Source organism: Pieris rapae, chromosome 3, assembly GCF_905147795.1.
Source record: "Pieris rapae chromosome 3, ilPieRapa1.1, whole genome shotgun sequence".
NCBI lineage: Eukaryota > Metazoa > Arthropoda > Insecta > Lepidoptera > Pieridae > Pieris > Pieris rapae.
In genome coordinates this window covers 10663929-10683510 of record NC_059511.1, presented here as the reverse complement: position 1 = coordinate 10683510, position 19582 = coordinate 10663929, and the positions used below count along the sequence as shown (strand labels likewise).

The 19582-nt window shown below is 32.1% G+C and overlaps 1 protein-coding gene across 1 annotated transcript in view; it reads right to left on the bottom strand.

Moving 5' to 3' along the window:
* LOC110998299 overlaps positions 1-19582 on the bottom strand; it is an 82072-nt gene that overhangs the window by 43279 nt on the left and 19211 nt on the right. Inside the window, exon 2 of the mRNA XM_045634684.1 lies at positions 9348-9797. Within this exon, the coding sequence (XP_045490640.1) occupies positions 9348-9690 (343 nt within the window). The 5' untranslated portion in view covers positions 9691-9797. The remainder of the gene's footprint in view (positions 1-9347; positions 9798-19582) is intronic.

The following is a 19582-nucleotide window of genomic DNA, read 5'->3' as shown; positions in this document are numbered from 1 at the left end:
TTACCTCGCGTTTTTTACCCGCTTATCAAATTATACTCGCAGCATGTTATATAGTCTATCCTTTTCTAAAAAAATAAACTAAATAAATAGAAAAAACTTGGCGATTAAAAAGAGTCGCGCAGAGTTTATTGCCAGTTCTTCTCTTCGGTTTTACGGCCTTGATTTGAGAACTGGTAGTAAATGTAAAATTAGAAGCATTTGAAATAACAGGCCGTGATAGTTATAACCAATAAATAACAGCTGTGTTGCCGAAAAACTCTGTTAAGTTTTGAAGATGCTCATTGAAAGGTAGAAACGACATGCAGCAACAAATATTACTTTAACTTAAAGAAAATTGTTTTCTGAGATGTCCGTTGTTAAGAATTCAAACTAAAACTAACTTTATTAATATAGGTAAACGAGTAAATTAACCTTATATTTTACCTTTCGCAAGTCAAGGGCGTACATCGGGCAAGAAGAACTGGCAAGAAACTTTCCGCCACTCTTTTTAATCGCCAAGTTTTTAATACAAATTGTTTGAACTGGAGCAAATCAATCCAAAGGATTAGGATCATTTAAGTATTCGTCACATGTATAAAAAGCTTTTTGATTAATTTGATTCAGAATTCAGATCTATATCAAAATTTTATTATTCATAAGTGTGATTTTTTAATTGTTCACTGGGCTTACATAGAAAGCACGGATGTCGATTAGAATTTAAATGATATGATAAAGTCAAAAGTGTTTCTGTGTGTGACTAAGGAAAAATTTATCTGTAAGCCTAACTGGAGAAAATACAAATATCTAATTATCTCTTATACTTATACTATCTTTAACTTGATATATAATCGAGGACTGAAAGATAGTTATTTTAGAAAACAACTTCGTTCACTATCGAAGGATTAAATCAGATCAAGAAAGTGAAATAATTTAGAGTTAATTTTACGAGTTTAACTTTTTTTTTGTTTACAGTTAAATTACTTATTTTTTAGTGTCTTGGAAATGATAGATCTACGTTGTACAAAATATTTCTATGGAGAAATGTACTTGTGTGCAATCCAATCTGATATTTACCTTTAAATTAAGAGAGTGTTACATATTTTATATTATTTTTATTGATATGTGTTTCGAACAAAAATGTAAAATATATTGTATTTGTTAACACGAATCAAATCATGACACGATAAAAAAAGGTCAAAGTGAAATTGTACTTGAACGTTTTCTAATGAAAAAATGCTAATCTGTAAATATTCAGATGCCGAGCTTTTCATTTGTCCGTTCTATTAGTATTATGCAACAGGTACGTTCGCTAGTTCCGGTGAGCACCTGCTCGCCACTCGGAAGGCCCTATTACCGCAGGCACGTCTCAATGCCACATTGTTTAGAACTACCTAATCGGCTTAGCACGATATAGCAACTGGAATTTCTCTCGCATCTTAAACATTGATTTCACAATCGTTGCTTTTGGAATTGCGGAAATTTTAACTACATTTGTTAAATACAGACTTTTTAAGTTAATTATTACAATTCTACAGTAAATTTAAATGAAATATATTTTTTGTGGATTTTTTTTTGGAAATTTGGAACTGAAATAAACGTAAGATACGAATATTGTGAACATAATTTTATCTGTTTTGTTTCGTCATCTAGTTTTTTACCTAACCTACCAAATTATCGTCAAAAATATAGAATTATTATTTTTTTTAAAAGGCTGCAATTTTTTTTTAATAGAACAGGGGGCAAACGGGCAAGAGGCCTACCTGATGTTAAGTGATACCGCCGCCCATGGACATTCTCGATGCTAGAGGGCTCGCGAGTGCGTTGCCGGCCTTTTAAGAATTTGTACGCTCTTTTCTTGAAGGACCCTAAGTCGAATTGGTTCGGAAATACTTCAGTTTAACGAATAATTATATTATATTATATTACACACGTTTCAAGTGCTTTGGTGCTTTTAGGCAATCGCGGTCAGCTAAAATAACACGAAAGAAAATATTAGGTGTTGATAAGTTACTTTTTCATGTTCTCAATAAAATATTTCTATCGACTATTGATCATACGAATTACAAAGCTATCGCAATGAAAGACGATAGCTTTGTAATTCGTATGATTTCACGTCAGCCATAAATCACTTTTAATAAATAACTGGGAAGCAGGAAGAATCTTATAAATCATATTTCCGATTCAAAAATCAAGAAGCTTTTCTTCTTACTTTCCAAAATATATCTTATTTGGCTTAAAATTTTCCTGTTTAAGTAATATTAATATTGTGCCTTTATTATTGAACACTTTGCACTTTTACGATTTAATTATCGTTTAATTTAGATACATGGTATTTAAATTTTAGCATTTACCGTGACAGAGTGTTAAAATAATTTATCAATTATAACCAGAATTCAGAATTGAGGGTTATATCAAACTTTGACACAACTTAGAAACATAATATTATTTTATGTTCTTGCCAAAGTGGCGAATTTAAGGAATTGCGTAGTGTTTGGTTAAAATGCTTATTATATTTTATAATTTGAACAGGTTAGTAGCGATGTGTCAGAAATAATTAGTTAAATGTTTTTATCGGCAAGGGAATTTATATTGGGTTAGCGAAAAACAAAGCTATAATTATCGTTTAATTAAGGTTAAATACTTAGAGAGCTCCGGGTTGTTGGTTGGTTTAATGCATGTTCAAGCTTGTAATGTTATCTCTACTGTGGTAACGAGAATGACCAACTTCCTACATGCGCGCAAATGTTGCTATCTCAAAGGCCTTTCATATAATTAAGTAAGTAATTTGACTTCTTAAGCATATTGATACTTGGATATACACAACCAAAATTTAGGTATTTAAACTTGAAGAGATCTCTGACATTGTTATCCACAAGCTAAATGGAAAAGTTGAAAAATTCATAAAACCAAATATATTTATATTTGGAATAACTATTGCTAATAATATTTTGAAAGAATCATCAACGAAAACATTATAAGACTACCCGTGTTTATATATTTTTATAAATATCTTAATTCACCTCAGGAATCTCTAAAATTCTAATTATATTGTTTCTTGTAAAATTTTAGCAAGAGTCGTATAGCCACTTAAAGCTGAGAATTTCGGGTTATCAACCTGTCTGCTACGGGCCCCACCTGAGGCTCTAATGGGCCATTGTAGCCACGACATTTAAAATAAATTTACAGAATTCTATTTCTTTCTTTGAACATTTCTGAAATGATCTCGACTAATTTTACAAGTATTTCATTGAATTATTAATACATATAGAACTTTTTTTTATTAGGGTACGCAGTTGTTCATTCAAATACTGTTAATACCACATTGGTATAAGAACCTACATAATTGTCTAGCTTTTTTCGTACTTGTGTCTCTGTCACTATAAACACGATTTAAATTTAAACGAAAACTATAATCCAAAGAGCTCAACTATAGAATTGTCTTTGGTTGGCGCGAGTATTGCATATTTAAATCAAACCTTTTTTTTGAACGCGAATTCATTATTTTTTTTACATAACTCGCATTTCCGCTAAAGATTCTTAATTTTAATATAAATAGTTCTTTATCTATACTAATATTATAAAGAGGAAAGGTTTGATTTCTTGTTTGTTTGTATGAATTGAATAGGCTCCGAAACTACTTGGCAGATTTGAAAAATTCTTTCACTGTTGGAAAGCTACATCATTCCTGAGTGACATAGGCTATATTTCATTTTCAAAAAAAATAGGCATCCTTACTAAAATTACGATAACATTAACATTTGTTTATTATTTGATACAATTCTAACAGATGGCGCTGAGTTAAAGGTAGTTTATAATATCATAAATGGAAAAGCAATTAGATATTTTTTTACCTTAAAATAAACTTTATTCTATGTAAACGAAGTCGTGGGCATCGACTAGTATTCTCATAAAGTTAGCTCCAGCACAAACCGTGCTAGAGCCAAAAGAAAACAACAAAAAAAAGTTAGCTCCACACCTGTCACTGTGGCACTGTTGAATTATGAACATGTTGAGTAAATCTCACGTATTCGGACGTGACTGAACCAGACAATCAGTAGAGTAATGTATTAATACTTTCTAATAATAGAACTTTTCCATTATGTCAGATTCGTTCATGAAGAAAGCATAATACATAGTCGCAATACGTCCTGTATTTTTTACCTTTAAAAGTCACATTGCTCTGCAATTCTGACTGTATTTATTCAGTAACGGCTTTAGCCTTCCTCGATAAATCGACTTTTTAAATTTATTTTGAAGATGTTGATGTATTTTATAAATCTGTGGTATCCAGTTTGCTTTATTTTTTTTATGTAACAGGAGGCAGGCGAGCAGGAGGCTCACCTAATGTTAAGTGACACCGCCAACTATGGACACTCGCACTGCCAGAAGGCCTTTTTTCTTGAAGGACCCTAAGTCTAAATGGTTCGAAAATACTTCAGTGGGCAGCTGGTTCCTGATTAGTTTCGAAGTTTACGAAGTACGCGAAATAGATTTTATTGTTTTTTTTCACATATACATAGGTTAAATATTTTTACAAATCTGCCAAGAAGTTTTGTAATCCATTCAAAGTAAACAAATGCAAAATCATATCTGTATAATATTTATATATATTAGGATTTTTGTTTGTTGTCAACCTATTAGCAAAAGACAATATAATGTTTCGGAAAGTTTTGGTGGAAAAAATGTACGGACAATTCTTATAGACAGAGTCAAAAGTGTATTGGTGCTTTTACCGGTAAAAACTACTTAAAAACTTAAAATTTTGTTGCATTCTTATTTATATTATTTTGACAAACAAACTGAGTCATCACTACTATCATTACTAATTATAAAAAAAAAAATCTAAAATACTCAAAATTAAATTATATACAAATACTTCTATATTATCCAGGACAGGAATCGTTAAATTAAGCTTAATTAACTGTGTTAACAATTCGTATCATGGGAGTAGTAAAGTACACACGTGTTAAGTTATCTGACCTTCTGGCATAATTAAATCTAGATGTACTATAACTATAGTTCAGATATTACTTACCATGCAGCGCTAAATATTTTTGACGCCATAATGCTTTGACAATTGATATGATATAAAAAATTCACACTAACGCAATATAAGGAATCAAATCAAATCAAAAATCATTTATTCATATAGGTAACATAATGTACACTTATGAACGTAAAACAAAAGAAATATACATTAAATGATTCTAATTTCATATTTACTGCCAGTTCTCAAATCAAAGGCGTAGAACGGAAGAGAAGAAGTGGCAATAAACTCTCCGCCGCTTTTAAAAAGAGAAAATCAGGCTTATCTAATCTAACCCAGAACTTGTAACACTAAAGCCTACCAAGACAGTATGAAAATATAATAAAAATATAACACACCTTATTCAATTTGAAACGAGCATGAAATTACTTTTTAATGAAACGAGAGCTTAATTTTTCTCTTCAAAGACTTATTTTTTATGAATCATAATTCTTCAGTATCTACTATTTTTATAAAAGAAACGAATCATTTAATTATATTTAAAAACGAAAATATTTATCAGGAAACCGTAACATCAGAAACAGAAACAAAACATTAAAAATAATAATTAGGACTGTTGAAATATATTTGTATATCGTCAACAATCTTGTATGTTAACAATAAAACCCTAACGAATAACGGAAGTGGCAAATTCATCATTGTCGGAGTATTTAGCGGCTACGCTATAGTTTATGGTAATTTCAGTCCGAATATTACAAGAGTGGGTTAAAGGGTTATTTTTTTAATCTATTGGGCATAAAATTGTCTATAACCTCATCATTTAAACAATTATACTGTCAATAAAAGCAACAACAATAATTTCCGTATTAATTAAATATTTTTTAGCTTATAATTTACTGATATTAAGTTCTTGATAAAAGTATACAAGTGCGACTCGATACAAAGTTGCAATGCCATAAATCAAATATTGTCGGAGTATTTCCAAAAGATTGTAAAGTTACACAATTACATTAGCGTTTATATAGAAAGTTTTGCCGGGAATTAATACAGATAATATATTGTATTTGTCAATATGTGTATAATATTTATCTGCTTTAATAAAAATATGTTTCGTAGATACTATATTTTTTTTAAAAATAGAACTCACCTGATGTTAAGTGATACCGCCGCCCATAGACACTCTCAATGCCAGAGGGCTCGCGAGTGCGTTGCCGGCCTTTTAAGAATTGGTACGCTCTTTTCTTGAAGGACCCTAAGTCGAATTGGTGCGGAAATACTTCATTCGGCAGCTGGTTCCACAAAGTGGTGGTGCGCGGCAAAAACTGCCTTGAAAAACGCGCAGTTGTGGAACGGTCGACGTCGAGATGATACGGGTGGAATTTCGTATTCTGCCTCGACGTCCGATGATGAAACTCAGCTGCAGTTATTAATCAACTCCTCTGAAGGCTCTCCATGATAAATGTGGTAGAAGATGCAGAATTTCTGGGATCTTTACAATGTCTTAATACCAATAAGTAAAAGACACTCCTACAATTGAACATTAAAAAGTTTTTTAATAAATTAATAACGCTAATCTCGTACTACGTCTGTCCGTATTGTTGGAACATCGTGAGGTGTGAAAGATGGGCGTTTGTTGGCAAAATCACATTATGATATAGATATAACAATATCAACCCGTAAATTTATTAATTTATTTCCATATAAATATTCGATGTTAACAGTAACTACTAATGCGATAGAATATAGATCTTATACTGATAATACAACAAGAAACTGTTGTGAACTTAGCCAGTGTTCATACTAGGTCTACCTCGATAGAAATAATATTTATTATATTCTTATGTTTCTCGCGTGAGTGGCGCTTTGCTAACCAAGTTGGTATGTGCGCGAGGATTCCTTAGACCCAGACTCTTTTTTATATCCAAATTATAAACCCAACCCGTAGTATACTCAATAAGTATACTGACAAAGCAAGGGTTCACCTGAGGCGTAGCTGGTCATAACCTAACATACCCAGAACAAACAGGGTCTGGTACATAAGAGTAAACAAGGGATATATAATACATTCCATACAGACTCTTGTAGAGGTAACTGGTGAATTTATTTTGTTCTCGCATTAACATGAGACTGTATTTTTTTAAAGTTCATCATGGGCTTATCTGGATAGGCAAGACCACATTTCAAGCGTTAAAGTAAGTTAATTAAATAAAACAAATGAATAAACATTAAGAATAAAAATAGTTTTTATAAAATTATTTGAAATCATTCAGAGTGTTTTGTGATAAAATTTTGATTGAACAACTGGTTGATCAATATCAGCTACTTTCATAACAATGTGCCTAAATATACATGATTTTTTAATTCCTCTACAAGCTTAAGGCTAAGTTAGGAAAAAATAGATTTCCCAAAGGGATATTGTAGCGTATTATTAATGGTATTAAAAATAAAATATTGTTAGGGACATGTTTTTTATCAGATTTATTTGGGCTATATATATGCAAATTATTAATAATAATTATTTGTAATAAACTGTAGTGTTTTGTATTTTTATTAGTTGTCTTTGTAAACTCCATTGATACAGCTTTATTAAATATTATTTATACGAATTTACGTAATAAGCTAAAATTGTCGCTAGTTTTGTATGATTTTTATTTACTTATTAATCCATCAAACATTTTAAGAAAAACTGCATTGTGACATATTTGACGGTTAATTAAAAAACTAACTTTTACCATATTCTCAATTTTGACGGTGGCATTACATTCTAAGAAAATAACACTTTACAGTTCAATGAACTACAGCTGGTGCCATAAATAAAATAAGAGGAAGTAACTCTGACTAGACAATACTCCCACAGGTATTTTGTATCTATTTCAGCATGATACATATATGACTATAAAACGAAATAAACGATTTTTTTTTATAAAAGTTAAAAAATCTAGCACTACAAACTTTTAAACGGATTTAGGGTCCTTTGTATATCTGTATGATTTGGTTTTATCTTTTAAAAAAAACCTTTGCTATTGCAAGCAGGTGATTCTTGTAAGCCTGCTACTTCGTCAATTTTTTGTGTAGTATTAAAAGCGCACATTGACAAAAGATCTATTGGTGCACAGCCGGAGATCGAACCTACTACCTCAGAGATGAATGTCACACGCAGCCGCAGTTGTACCCCCTTATTATAACGAACCTAAAACTTAATTAATTTAAACTGTTGTCTTCAGAATTACTTTAATTATTTTGACGTTCAATTTGTTGATTTAGTATGGGATAAAATATTTACATAATGAAGCCTCATGCAAATTTACACAAAGCGGTAGCATACGTCCGTAGTTTATTAAAGAAAGAACATCGTTCTTATAATAAAAGGCGTTTCAAAGAACATATTTATACAGTAACGTAGCCAAGGTCTAGTTACATTTATAGAGATAGCGATTGTTATCTTAAAATTGAATAGGACGTGCCGAAGTTTTAATCGGACAATGAATATTCTAGTTAACTAGGATCCATTATATCGAATACCGCTCGTGAATCAGTAATGCTTTGCATCGATTGACAGACTTTGACAAACGATCAAATTAATGACTAACTAGATAATATATATGAGGGCAAGTGCTATATTTTAATCGACTTCTGAGAATCTATGAAAATAATTATACATGTACAAAATGTCCGACGAAATGATGATCTTCTATCGCTTAATATTTAATATATATTTTAATAAACTAAAATGGTGTACCATAATGTACAGAACTTATTAAAACGATGTCTGTTTTGTAAGATAATATTTAAACATGAGACTTTAGATGTTGCTCATAAAACAAAAATCCTTGTTGTAACAAGTTTACTTCCGAGAATGACGCTTGCCTACTGCTCGCAACTTTATTATGTAAAATATAATTTAAGTTAATTTGTACACTAATGTTGTGCCTGTGACAGCGCTGTTAGGTAGCACCATTTACTGATGATGGAGCAACAGATAGTGTGCTGAGTTAAGGGTTTGCTAACCTATATTTCTGTAAACGGACTTCTCTCCCCGTGGGATTCATGTTCTGTTACTTTATTTGCAATCTCAAACCTTGATATTAAGGAGCAGAACTATTTCTTAATAAACTACAGAAAGGATTACTTTTATAAAATTTGCTTTTGTTGCATATGTCTTGGGATAAGTCATTATATTCATTTACTTTTAAATGGTCTAACAACATTTGAGTATATACAAATTGATAAAGGATATATATGGACCGTCTGCCACTGCATACGGAATTCATGATAAAGCAGTCAGTCCGTTATCATCTACGCTAGAAAAAGTTCAACATTATTGTAGTCCTAGTGATATTTATAAGACATTAACATTGATTTCATATATATAATCACTCACCTATTTGAGGTACATCGTAGGGTCGTCCAGATCTTGCGGCTCTTAGCATCATCTGGCTCGCAACTTCACCGGGAAGCCGTGGCGCGCGTTTGCTGGTACGCGTACGTCGTCTATCTTTGTGCAACGGTGAGGCGTAATTTCGCTCGGGTTCCGTGGCCGTGGTATCCGATTCGAAAAGTTCATGTAGCGGCCGTGAACGGATTTGCAGTTCACGTCCGGCGTGCCATTCGGCGGGGTACCGGCGGGGTGTTGCTTCTGCAGCTGAGCGCAGCGCCAACGCCGCTAAAACAGTCGTGACGCAACACACCCGCATGTTGACCGTGGATGCCCCCCACAGTCGCATCTCCCTCCACTAAGTGCAGAGCCCTACATTACCCGGGTCCGCGCCCAACATTATTTGATCCGCGACACTTGTATTACGATTTTCTGCACCAGATACGCGAGATCTATCTGAAAAGAAAAAAAAATGCTTAGTGATGTAGTAATAGAAAAGTTATTAAAACAGATTTTCAGACATTGAATTTTGAATTAAATTGTACAAAACCTCATTAAAATAGACTCTCAATTAAGAAGTAAGTAAATCTTCATAAAGTTAGATTACAACGTTCTAAGAAAGCGGATTTAATAAAATGAGTATAACGTTTTTATATTCTGTCAGAATTATATGTTATTTATGTTCTGTCAAAAATTTACGAAAAATACCAATTATCTTCTACTTTGGTTATTAATTAGAATTGCTGGTTATAGTAGACAATTCACCAATACGTCATAATGATATTTAGAAATACGACAATAATATTGATTCAAAAAGATGTATAAAAGTTGTAAAGAAAAGTGGCTGCGGTAATGTATGATTTACGTGTTACAAACAATCGTCTATATTTAGATACAAACAAACATGATCGTCTTGACTTTGCACGCAAACTAATTTAGAAACATTCTGTTTCTATATATGAGGTATAAAAACAATTTAATTAACCAACGAACTATACTTGTTGCTTTCAACTGTTGATAAAATATAAGCTAAATTAAAAAAAAAATAAGAATTACTCTTTGCTTTATATTCACACTTAATAGTCTTCAGTAATCTATCATATTTAAATAAACTATATAATAGTTTTGAAATGATTTTAACCTATAAAATGGTCTGTTTCTTGTGAATAGCGAAAACTGAAATGTGTGTAACAGAGACTATGATAATAAGTTTCTATAAATTGCTAAGCCAATAAAAATCAATTATGAAAACAAACGCATGATTGAACCAGATACTTGAACAGATACTTGGAGTATGTTAGATTTAAACATCTCTTAAAGCCCTAGTTTTATATTTTATGCAGGTATTGTATAATTCCTGTAAAGGAATTTCTACGGACTTTACAAATAAAACGCAAACTTTCACAATAAAATCAAATTAGCCATCTTAAGTACGCACGCTCGCTCCTAACTTTCTTCTTTATTATTTTTCTTACCTAAATTATGACGTCATTCGACTGTATACGTGCGTAATTCGGTTACACAAAATAGAAGTGACTCCAACCGAAAGAATTCTTGCAAACTCGCGCGCACTAGTGTACGTCATCTGATTCCCATAAACATTTGAATTTAAAAAATACCTTTAAGATAATTATATTTTCTTTTTACGTAATATTTTTTCTTACCTACTATTTAACTTTTTCTGCGTCATTTACACGTTATACATACATTCTTTTCTATCTTTATATGTTTTCGTTTAAGTATATATTATTATTCTTAATGGTCACAACCCTTTTGTCATAACTAAAGTTTATTATTATTATTATATTAATGAGAAATCAATATATTAATCCATAGTCAACGACTCAATCAATTAATCTTCTTAAACAATCCCATGTAAAGTGTGGAAGAAACAGCAACTACATAAATATATAATATCTATATCAATCAGATATTATATACTAACAGATAACTTAATTACCTCACCTACCTAACCTCTGCCATATTAATTTACATGATATAATATTGATTTCCACCATATAACACAGAATAAAATGTGAAAACCGTCTTTACAAAAGCAAATTTTACCTTATCCCACAATTAGTAATAACATAGGATGTAATGTTGCCGTCGGCTATTCTACTAATAGGATACACTAAAAACTTCGAGCTCCGATAACATTTTATTCATATGTCTTTATTTTATGTTGGAATATATTTTTCTAAATTATATTTCAACTAAATTTCTTGCCTCCTGTTACATTACAAATTAAGTTATGATATACAATTTGTTGTGATTTTTATATCAACCAAGACAATAAATTTAAATTTAAAAAAGGTTAACAAAGATCAACTATTGTGGTATCCCTCCAATTATACCAGGATATTCTGAGTTGGTAACTTTTCCGGTACCTCTCGATACTGCCCATGGCATGCGTCGCTCTTCGTTTTTTATTTTATTTTTTATAGAACAAGGGGCAAACGGGCAGGAGGCTCACCTGATGTTAAGTGATACCGCCGCCCATGGACACTCTCAATGCCAGAGGGCTCACGAGTGCGCTGCCGGCCATTTAATCTGGTTACCTTCTTGTTTACATATCACATAGGTCAGAGGCAAATTTACAGTAGACATGGTGAAAGCATTGAGCCCTAACAAAGCTAAAAGGAACTGAATGCCGAAGTCGCACAAGGAGTCTATTGCAGGAGGTGCCTAGTACCAACTCCTTTCCTACAGTCAGTATTCAACGATTAGCGAGTGCCTTGATCAGTTCACCAATTATTAAAGGCCAGCCTTCTGGAATTTTCCATGAGACCATGGGTGACGTCAAGTGATATGACTTTAGGTGACCTACCTAGCCGTTTATCCCCTGTTCTATAAAAAAAATCATTAACTCAAATGCGACTTTGCTTTGACAAGACATTTTTCTGTTCGTAATTATAAATGGACATAATAAAGGCAAGTCCATTGAAAGTATTCCTTATAATATTACAAGATGAGTGATTCGTGAAATTTCCCGGTCTATTCGAGCATTAATCTTTAGTCTTAATTACAGAGATTTACTTTAATCTCGTAATTAAAGTCTTCTTTAAGGGGGATATTAGATGGGAAAATAAATTAATAATATATATTTGCTTTATTATGATTACGTTATTTTTTGATTATTTTAAAATATCTGTTTTGTTACCTGTAGAAGGCAACAAATTTAATTTGTGTTTATTGTAATTAACTTTGAAAAATCAACCATACTATAAATACTTCAGCTATGACGATGTATAATCTATGATCAGCGTAAACAATCTCGCAACACTTTTTTTTATAGAACCGGGGTGCAAACGGGCAAGAGGCTCACCTGATGTTTAGTGATACCGCCGCCCATGGACACTCTCAATGCCAGAGGGCTCGTGAGCTTTACTAAAATATTTCAAAAATTAATACTTAAAGGATTTGTAATGCTTTATATATTTTTTTTTTTATTATTGATAAAGATTGCCAACGCTCGGCACACTGATACATTCGTAAAAACAAACACAAAATACAATTTTGAATGTGATGAGCAATTAGAGGCAAACATGACATTCATTTTGAGCACATACAAAAATCAATCGAAACAAATTTTTAAACAAAATAAACATTACAAAAAAGAAACAATTACAAAAAACTAAACCAAAATCGATTTTAAAGTGTGAGGGGAGCAACTCTGGATATCCAGACCTAGCTTGTTTATCAGAATGCTTAATCTGGACACCGGAGAGCTTTGACCAAAACGCGTCCTACGGAAAGGAGGGACAAATGAAATAACGGGATGCCTAGGGGATCGAGAGGGTACATGAATCTTAAATTTAGAAAGAAGGTTCGGACAATCAATCTTATTATTGAATATCTTTGCTGCAAACGATATATCAATAATTTTTCTGCGATTCTCCAATGACATCATATTAAAGTGTGCCAGCCTGGTTTCGTACGTTGGCAACTTTTTTTTCGAGATGCCACTGGAGAAAAGCAGATGCCACAGTAACCTCTTTTGTAATCTCTCGAGTCGTAGCATGTGCGTCGCATAATGCGGCCTCCATACAACTGAACCATATTCTAGAATGCTCCGCACGAGGCTATTGTTAGTATTTTTGATTTGATGCTACGAAATCCTTTCGTATTTCTTATGACAAAACCAAGCATTCTAGAAGCTTTCTTAACTATAAAGTCTTGGTGTTCTGAGAACGTTAGCTTATTGTCATAAAGTACCCCCAAGTCACGAATCACTCTTTCCTCTCGAAGTACTACGCTACCTATATGATAGTTGTGAATTAAAATATCCCTTTTTCTTGCAAAACGAATAAAGTGACACTTTCGGACATTTAGCTCCATACCATTAGAGACACACCATGAGGTCACTTCATTCAGATCAGATTGGAGCATCGAGCAATCATCGGAGCTACTGATAACACGGCAAAACTTGAGATCATCTGCGTACATGTACTCCTTAGAATGCTTAAAACAAGTTGTTAAATCATTTACAAATATATTAAATAGTATTGGCCCTAAATGAGAGCCCTGTGGTACACCGGAGGATATTTTATGTATTGTGGAGCTAAAGCCGTTAACGACAACGAAAAATTCGCGATTACTTAAATAAGATTCAATCCATTTAAGAAAACGCGGTGATACGCCATAGCTAGACAACTTATTTAAAAGTATAGAGTGAGGAACTCGATCGAAAGCCTTGCTGAGGTCTGTATAAATCGTATCAACTTGGAGACCACGATCCAAAGCATCACTTAGGAATTCAGTATACTCAACTAGGTTAGTTGTGGTTGATCTACGTTGCATAAACCCATGTTGTGATAAAGCAATTAACTGTTCAAAGTGTTTATAAAGATAGGGACATACTAGAGACTCAAGTATTTTAGCAAAGGAGGAAAGAATAGAAATGGGTCTATAATTAGCAACTAGCTCTTTATCCCCCGACTTATAGATAGGTACCACTTTAGCCATTTTCCATTTGTCCATATTAAAAATCAATTTTGGCTTTACCATGCACATTTAACATACACACTTATTTATTTATATCTTTAAGTAAGTGATAAATTATTTGCTTGACAAGACACATGTTATGTAACCAAAACATCCGTTTCGTAATCATAAAATGAGGTGCGCAATCAATATTCGAACGAGTCACACGCTTCTAAGGTGATTGAACTTTGAGGTGCGTTTCGATTAAATTGACAAGCAAATTTGAAGAAAAACAGCCTCAAATATATATAAAAAATAACATTGTGTATATTAATTGTGAAAGAAATACTTATGCGTATATGACAATGGTGCTGCAAAGTTACATATTAATTTTAAATGTCGTTAAATTTAACATAAATAATAGGAGTTATTATACCTCTGTTAAGTTAATAAAGGATTATGTTTTTATTTTTTTAAATGTCATAACTTAGCCAATTTATATTCGACATCCATTAAAATATGTTTTAAACATACGTTAAAAAAGTAATGAGATATTTAATATAATATAAACTATTGTATAGTAATCGTGAAAACTAAAGGAAATTGTGTATCTTAACAATAAAGCAAATAAAAATAAACTAAATTTTATAGAAAAGTGTTATTTGTTACGTGTAATTAACAACCATCGCAACATACAATTGAACTAAAAAATAATTTGTTTAATTTAAATATAGGTTAAAGTAAATCTTAATAAGTTAAAGTATAGGCCTAATATTGTGGCGTGCTTGGCATCTTATATTTATAGTGAGGTAGCGGATTGACGTCAGAGCGGGGAGGGCTTGGGCGGGCGGCGCCCTCTACGCACTTGCAAACTCGCGCCTCCATGAATGAAGGAGCCGAAATATCCAGATATTGAATGTACGATCCTGACCAGAATGCTAAAATAGCTCTCACGACTTCAATTCTCAATAGATTACCTAACTATAATCTGTATAATATTATTTTAATACTAAGATACATTTGTACTGCATTATCTTTGACTAAGATTGATTTAAATAACTGAATTATACTGTATACATTATTTCTGAGGATCAATTCGATTAAATAACTTTATATTTTTATTGATATTTAATTACTATAATATGTGGTACAATTACTTAAGAAACGTAGTGAATCGTATATCGATTATGGTTATCTAGATCACAAGAACAATTTTGTGGCAAAATTTATTCTGTACTGCAAAGTATTCTCAATAAAATGTTACATAAGTTTGAAGCTAACGGATATATTGACAGCTTTTTCTGTAAGATTACATTCTACCGATATTCAGAGTTTTCCTAAAATGTAAAATATTAAGAGAACAAGCCGAACAATTCTCCCTGTTCCTATGTGTGTAACGATGATATGTTTTTCGTAGTTGTGTATTTTCATTTCAATTATACACAGATAATTAAAATGAAGAAACATTTACGTGATTTTCTTTGACATATGATACTAATTTTTCCATTGTTTAAATCAACCTTAATTGTAAGTTATGTATGATATAGCTCCATCTGTTAATTATTGAATTATTCTTTACTCATTAGCTCATTTAATTACATATACGTAAGGAAAACGTCGTAAGGAGACGAAATGTCTTAGGACATATTTATCGGTGACAGGCACAAAACGCTGAACTAAAGCTATTCTATAGAAGAAAAATTATATGCGCTCTTAGGCTATCGTAAATTCTTGGAGGATCTATAAAGGTTTTAGGTTATATAACTTTATAAGTAGTTTTACTCATTTTACATGAAATTATTCACAGAAAAACCTAACAATTAGTACTATTTATAACATGCCTATTCACAGAGCTATTTAGAAAATTAAAGTTACCGTAAAATTCGAATGTATAGTTTGGTCATTAAATTTAGATTAAGCCAGTAGATCTGTCGTAGCCAATGTCTAATGTCGCATTCCTAAATAGTAACAAAATATATTTTTACCTGGTAATTAATCAATATCGTTATATTATTTAAATACGGATAATAGGTTTAGGCCATACATAAATTATATATCTATAGTAAAAGACAATTACGATCTATCGATAAGCTAAGTCTTCAAAATATCATTAGTTTATCCATATATTGCTATTATAAGTAATAGTTATGAAACTGAGAGAAATCATTAAGTTTTTATGTTAAAGTTGTATGCGCTTAATGCACATCGAGCAATTTAACTTCTCTTACTCAAATTAAGTCTGTTAATCAAAGCATTAAACCTCCTTAGTTGCTAGTTGGTGTATATAATTGGAATCATCTCAATAATTTTGTTTTATTAAATGTGTCGTTACTATTCACATTTGAATTACTTAATCAATATATCGCTATCTCGAAATCATAAAGTAACCATATCGACAATCTGGCTTCATAATATATCCATAAAATTCTTACTTACAAAGAATTTGTTTGCATAAATCGTTAAATCTGTTAGACTCCCGAAATAGTTGCAAATATTTTGTCGTCTCGAGGTGAAAAGTCAAGAAGGGTGCGTCGAACGCAAATATTAGGATTTTGCGACTGTCGAGATACTTTCAGAGAAATTGTCGTTGGAAGATAGATTCACATCTAGGGAATAATTGATTTACACAGATAAATCAGTATTAGTAGATTTAAATTCATTTTATGGTAATACGCCTGCGTAGAATTAAGAAGTTTTTTGGAAATTATATTTAAGTACGAATTACATACTAATAAAATGATGAATGAAATGATTCATTATTATTATTATTATTATAAAATGACATTTTATAAGTGTTTTCGATGTCCTAGCTAGATCGAATTATCGCCCCCGAACCCCCCCCCCCCGTATACTAAATTTCATGAAAATCGTTGGAGCTGATTCCGAGATTCAATTAGATATACAAGAATTGCTCGTTTAAAGATATAAGATAGTACCTGTGTTCTTTGAAATTAATTAATTAAATTATTCCACTCATTATTATTCCAATTCGATAGAACGCCAAAATACCACACCAACTATCCTACATAAAAAGCATTAAAAATTATACTTATATGCCTTTATATTATAACTAACAATATAACAAGGAACTCTTGTGAACTGTTGTGAAATATAACCAGAAAAGCGAGCAAACAGTCAAAAAACATGGGCATTTTATGTCCGGAACACAAAAAAGCCTGAGCTTGATGGAGCCTTGAAAACTACAGAGGTATTGCTTGGCTCCTTATGGCGTACAATGTTCTGTCATGATCGGAAGGCTAAAGGTTGTGGACCAGTAGGCCGAGGTAGCGCTGGGGCGATGGGGAAAGACCTTCCGCAACTGAAAGCTAGTAATTGGTGGAAGGTTGCACAGGGAACTCTGGAACTTGCCGCAGTCTGACAATCTATGGAGTCTTACGGAGGGAATAAAAAAATTTTTGAATTTGCGTTCCCTAATTGCCGTTACTTCAAATGAAATCTGATAAAAGCCAAGAGACTGATTGCAGATAGATAAAAAAAGAGAGCTCTGGAACAGCTTTTTGGGTGGCACAGCCAGCGGTAGCGGAGGCTTTTCAAAAATCTTAAACGTGCCAGAAAAATATCTTCAGTCAATCAAATGAAGATTCTGCCTTCTTTCCTTTCAACAGCAATTTGAAAAACGCTGTGATTTAGCTATTAAAATATACACAGTTTCTTTAATTAAGTAGCTAAACAATACTTTTGTATTGTTTTGTAAACATATTTAAAGAGAACAATTTATTTCTTATTTCTGGAAACTCTAATCAGGCGTGTAATTAAAATAATATAATTGGATTTGTACTTGATAGCTTTTGCATGATTTCTTAGAAATATACCAACGCAAAATACTATTCCAGGAATTCTTAAAAACATCATTTGTTTTAAAAGATCCTTTTGTTTTGTGATTAAATTTGTTATCAACTGATCTGTTAAGATCTGCTGTCTGAGACCTCTCTCTCATGATGCGGTGGTGTAGCTTCATTCTCACGAAATATCAATCAAATATAGTCGTCAACAAAAATCTCAAAATATGTACTGTAATATAGAATTATATAAAATAATACATAAAAACTAGAACCTTTTTTTATAATCTTAAAATTAAGATTGGTTATATCGATTAGAAAAATAAAACAACGCTGTTTTCTTGCTATAAAAAATATAAGGTAGAATGTCCTCGTTTCTTTACCACGGCTTTTCTCAGTACAAATTGTTTGTTAGCTAAAAATAGATTTCTATTGACTCCACAACTGTATTGAATTGAAAATATGCGCTTCTACTAAAGGTAAAATTTTCTTATTTCTTTGAACCACAGAAATAACCGAATAGTTTCTTTTCGTGTTTTTGTTCTAGGTACTAAAATTTGTGAAATAGTGGCATGTGAATCTTTATGAAATCGAAATATAATGCTAAGGGCGTGAAGTGATATTATTATTATAATAAAAAAAACTAGTTGCATGTCAAAAATGATTGGAAAGGAGCGGACGACACAGGAGAAGAATCCAAAAAAATGTAGGTAAAAAGGTATTTTTTTTCTAACGCCGATAAAGAAGTTTTAGTTTTGTTTTCCAGTTGATTTTGAAACATAAATGAGACAAATAGAATTTAAATAATAATTAATCTTCTTAAACCAACAAAGATTTTCATGAAAATGTAACGCGATCTGAGGAATTTGGGCGTTCTTGCTAAATTTTCCTGTAATTGAAAGATGATATTGAATTAAAAAGGTATTGCTAATACTATAAGTATTTTTACATACGTTATCGGATTACGTGTTTCTTTCTAAGCTGCCTTGCTCACGACACAAACTATAATTTTGTAAATTACAAAGTACTTAATTTCAAGTATTATTATTGTGATGTAAGTAGACGCTACGTTTGATATAAAACCAATTTATGTGTCACCGTAAAATAACTGTGTGTCATAATTTTTTATTAAAAAAAAGATTCTTCTTCCGAGTTGTATGCAATTAAGAAAAACAGAAAGACTTTTGTGTCTGTTTCATCAGGTCATCAGCCTTCTATGCCTGACGCACGTCCTCGAATTTTTGGGTCGAAGTCAAACCGGTTTCCTCACGATGTATTCCTTCACCGTTCGAGAAAATGTTAAATGCGCACATAGAAAGAAAGTCCATTGATGCACAGCCGGGGATCGAACCTACGACTTCAGGGATGAGAGTCGCACGCTGAAGTCACTAGGCCAACACTGCTCTGGTCGGAAGTTTTACAAATATTTTTAACTAGTGACCCGCCCCAGCTTCGCACGGGTGCAATGCTGATGAAAAGCAGGTTTTTATTATGTCTTGTTATTTCCGTCGTTGG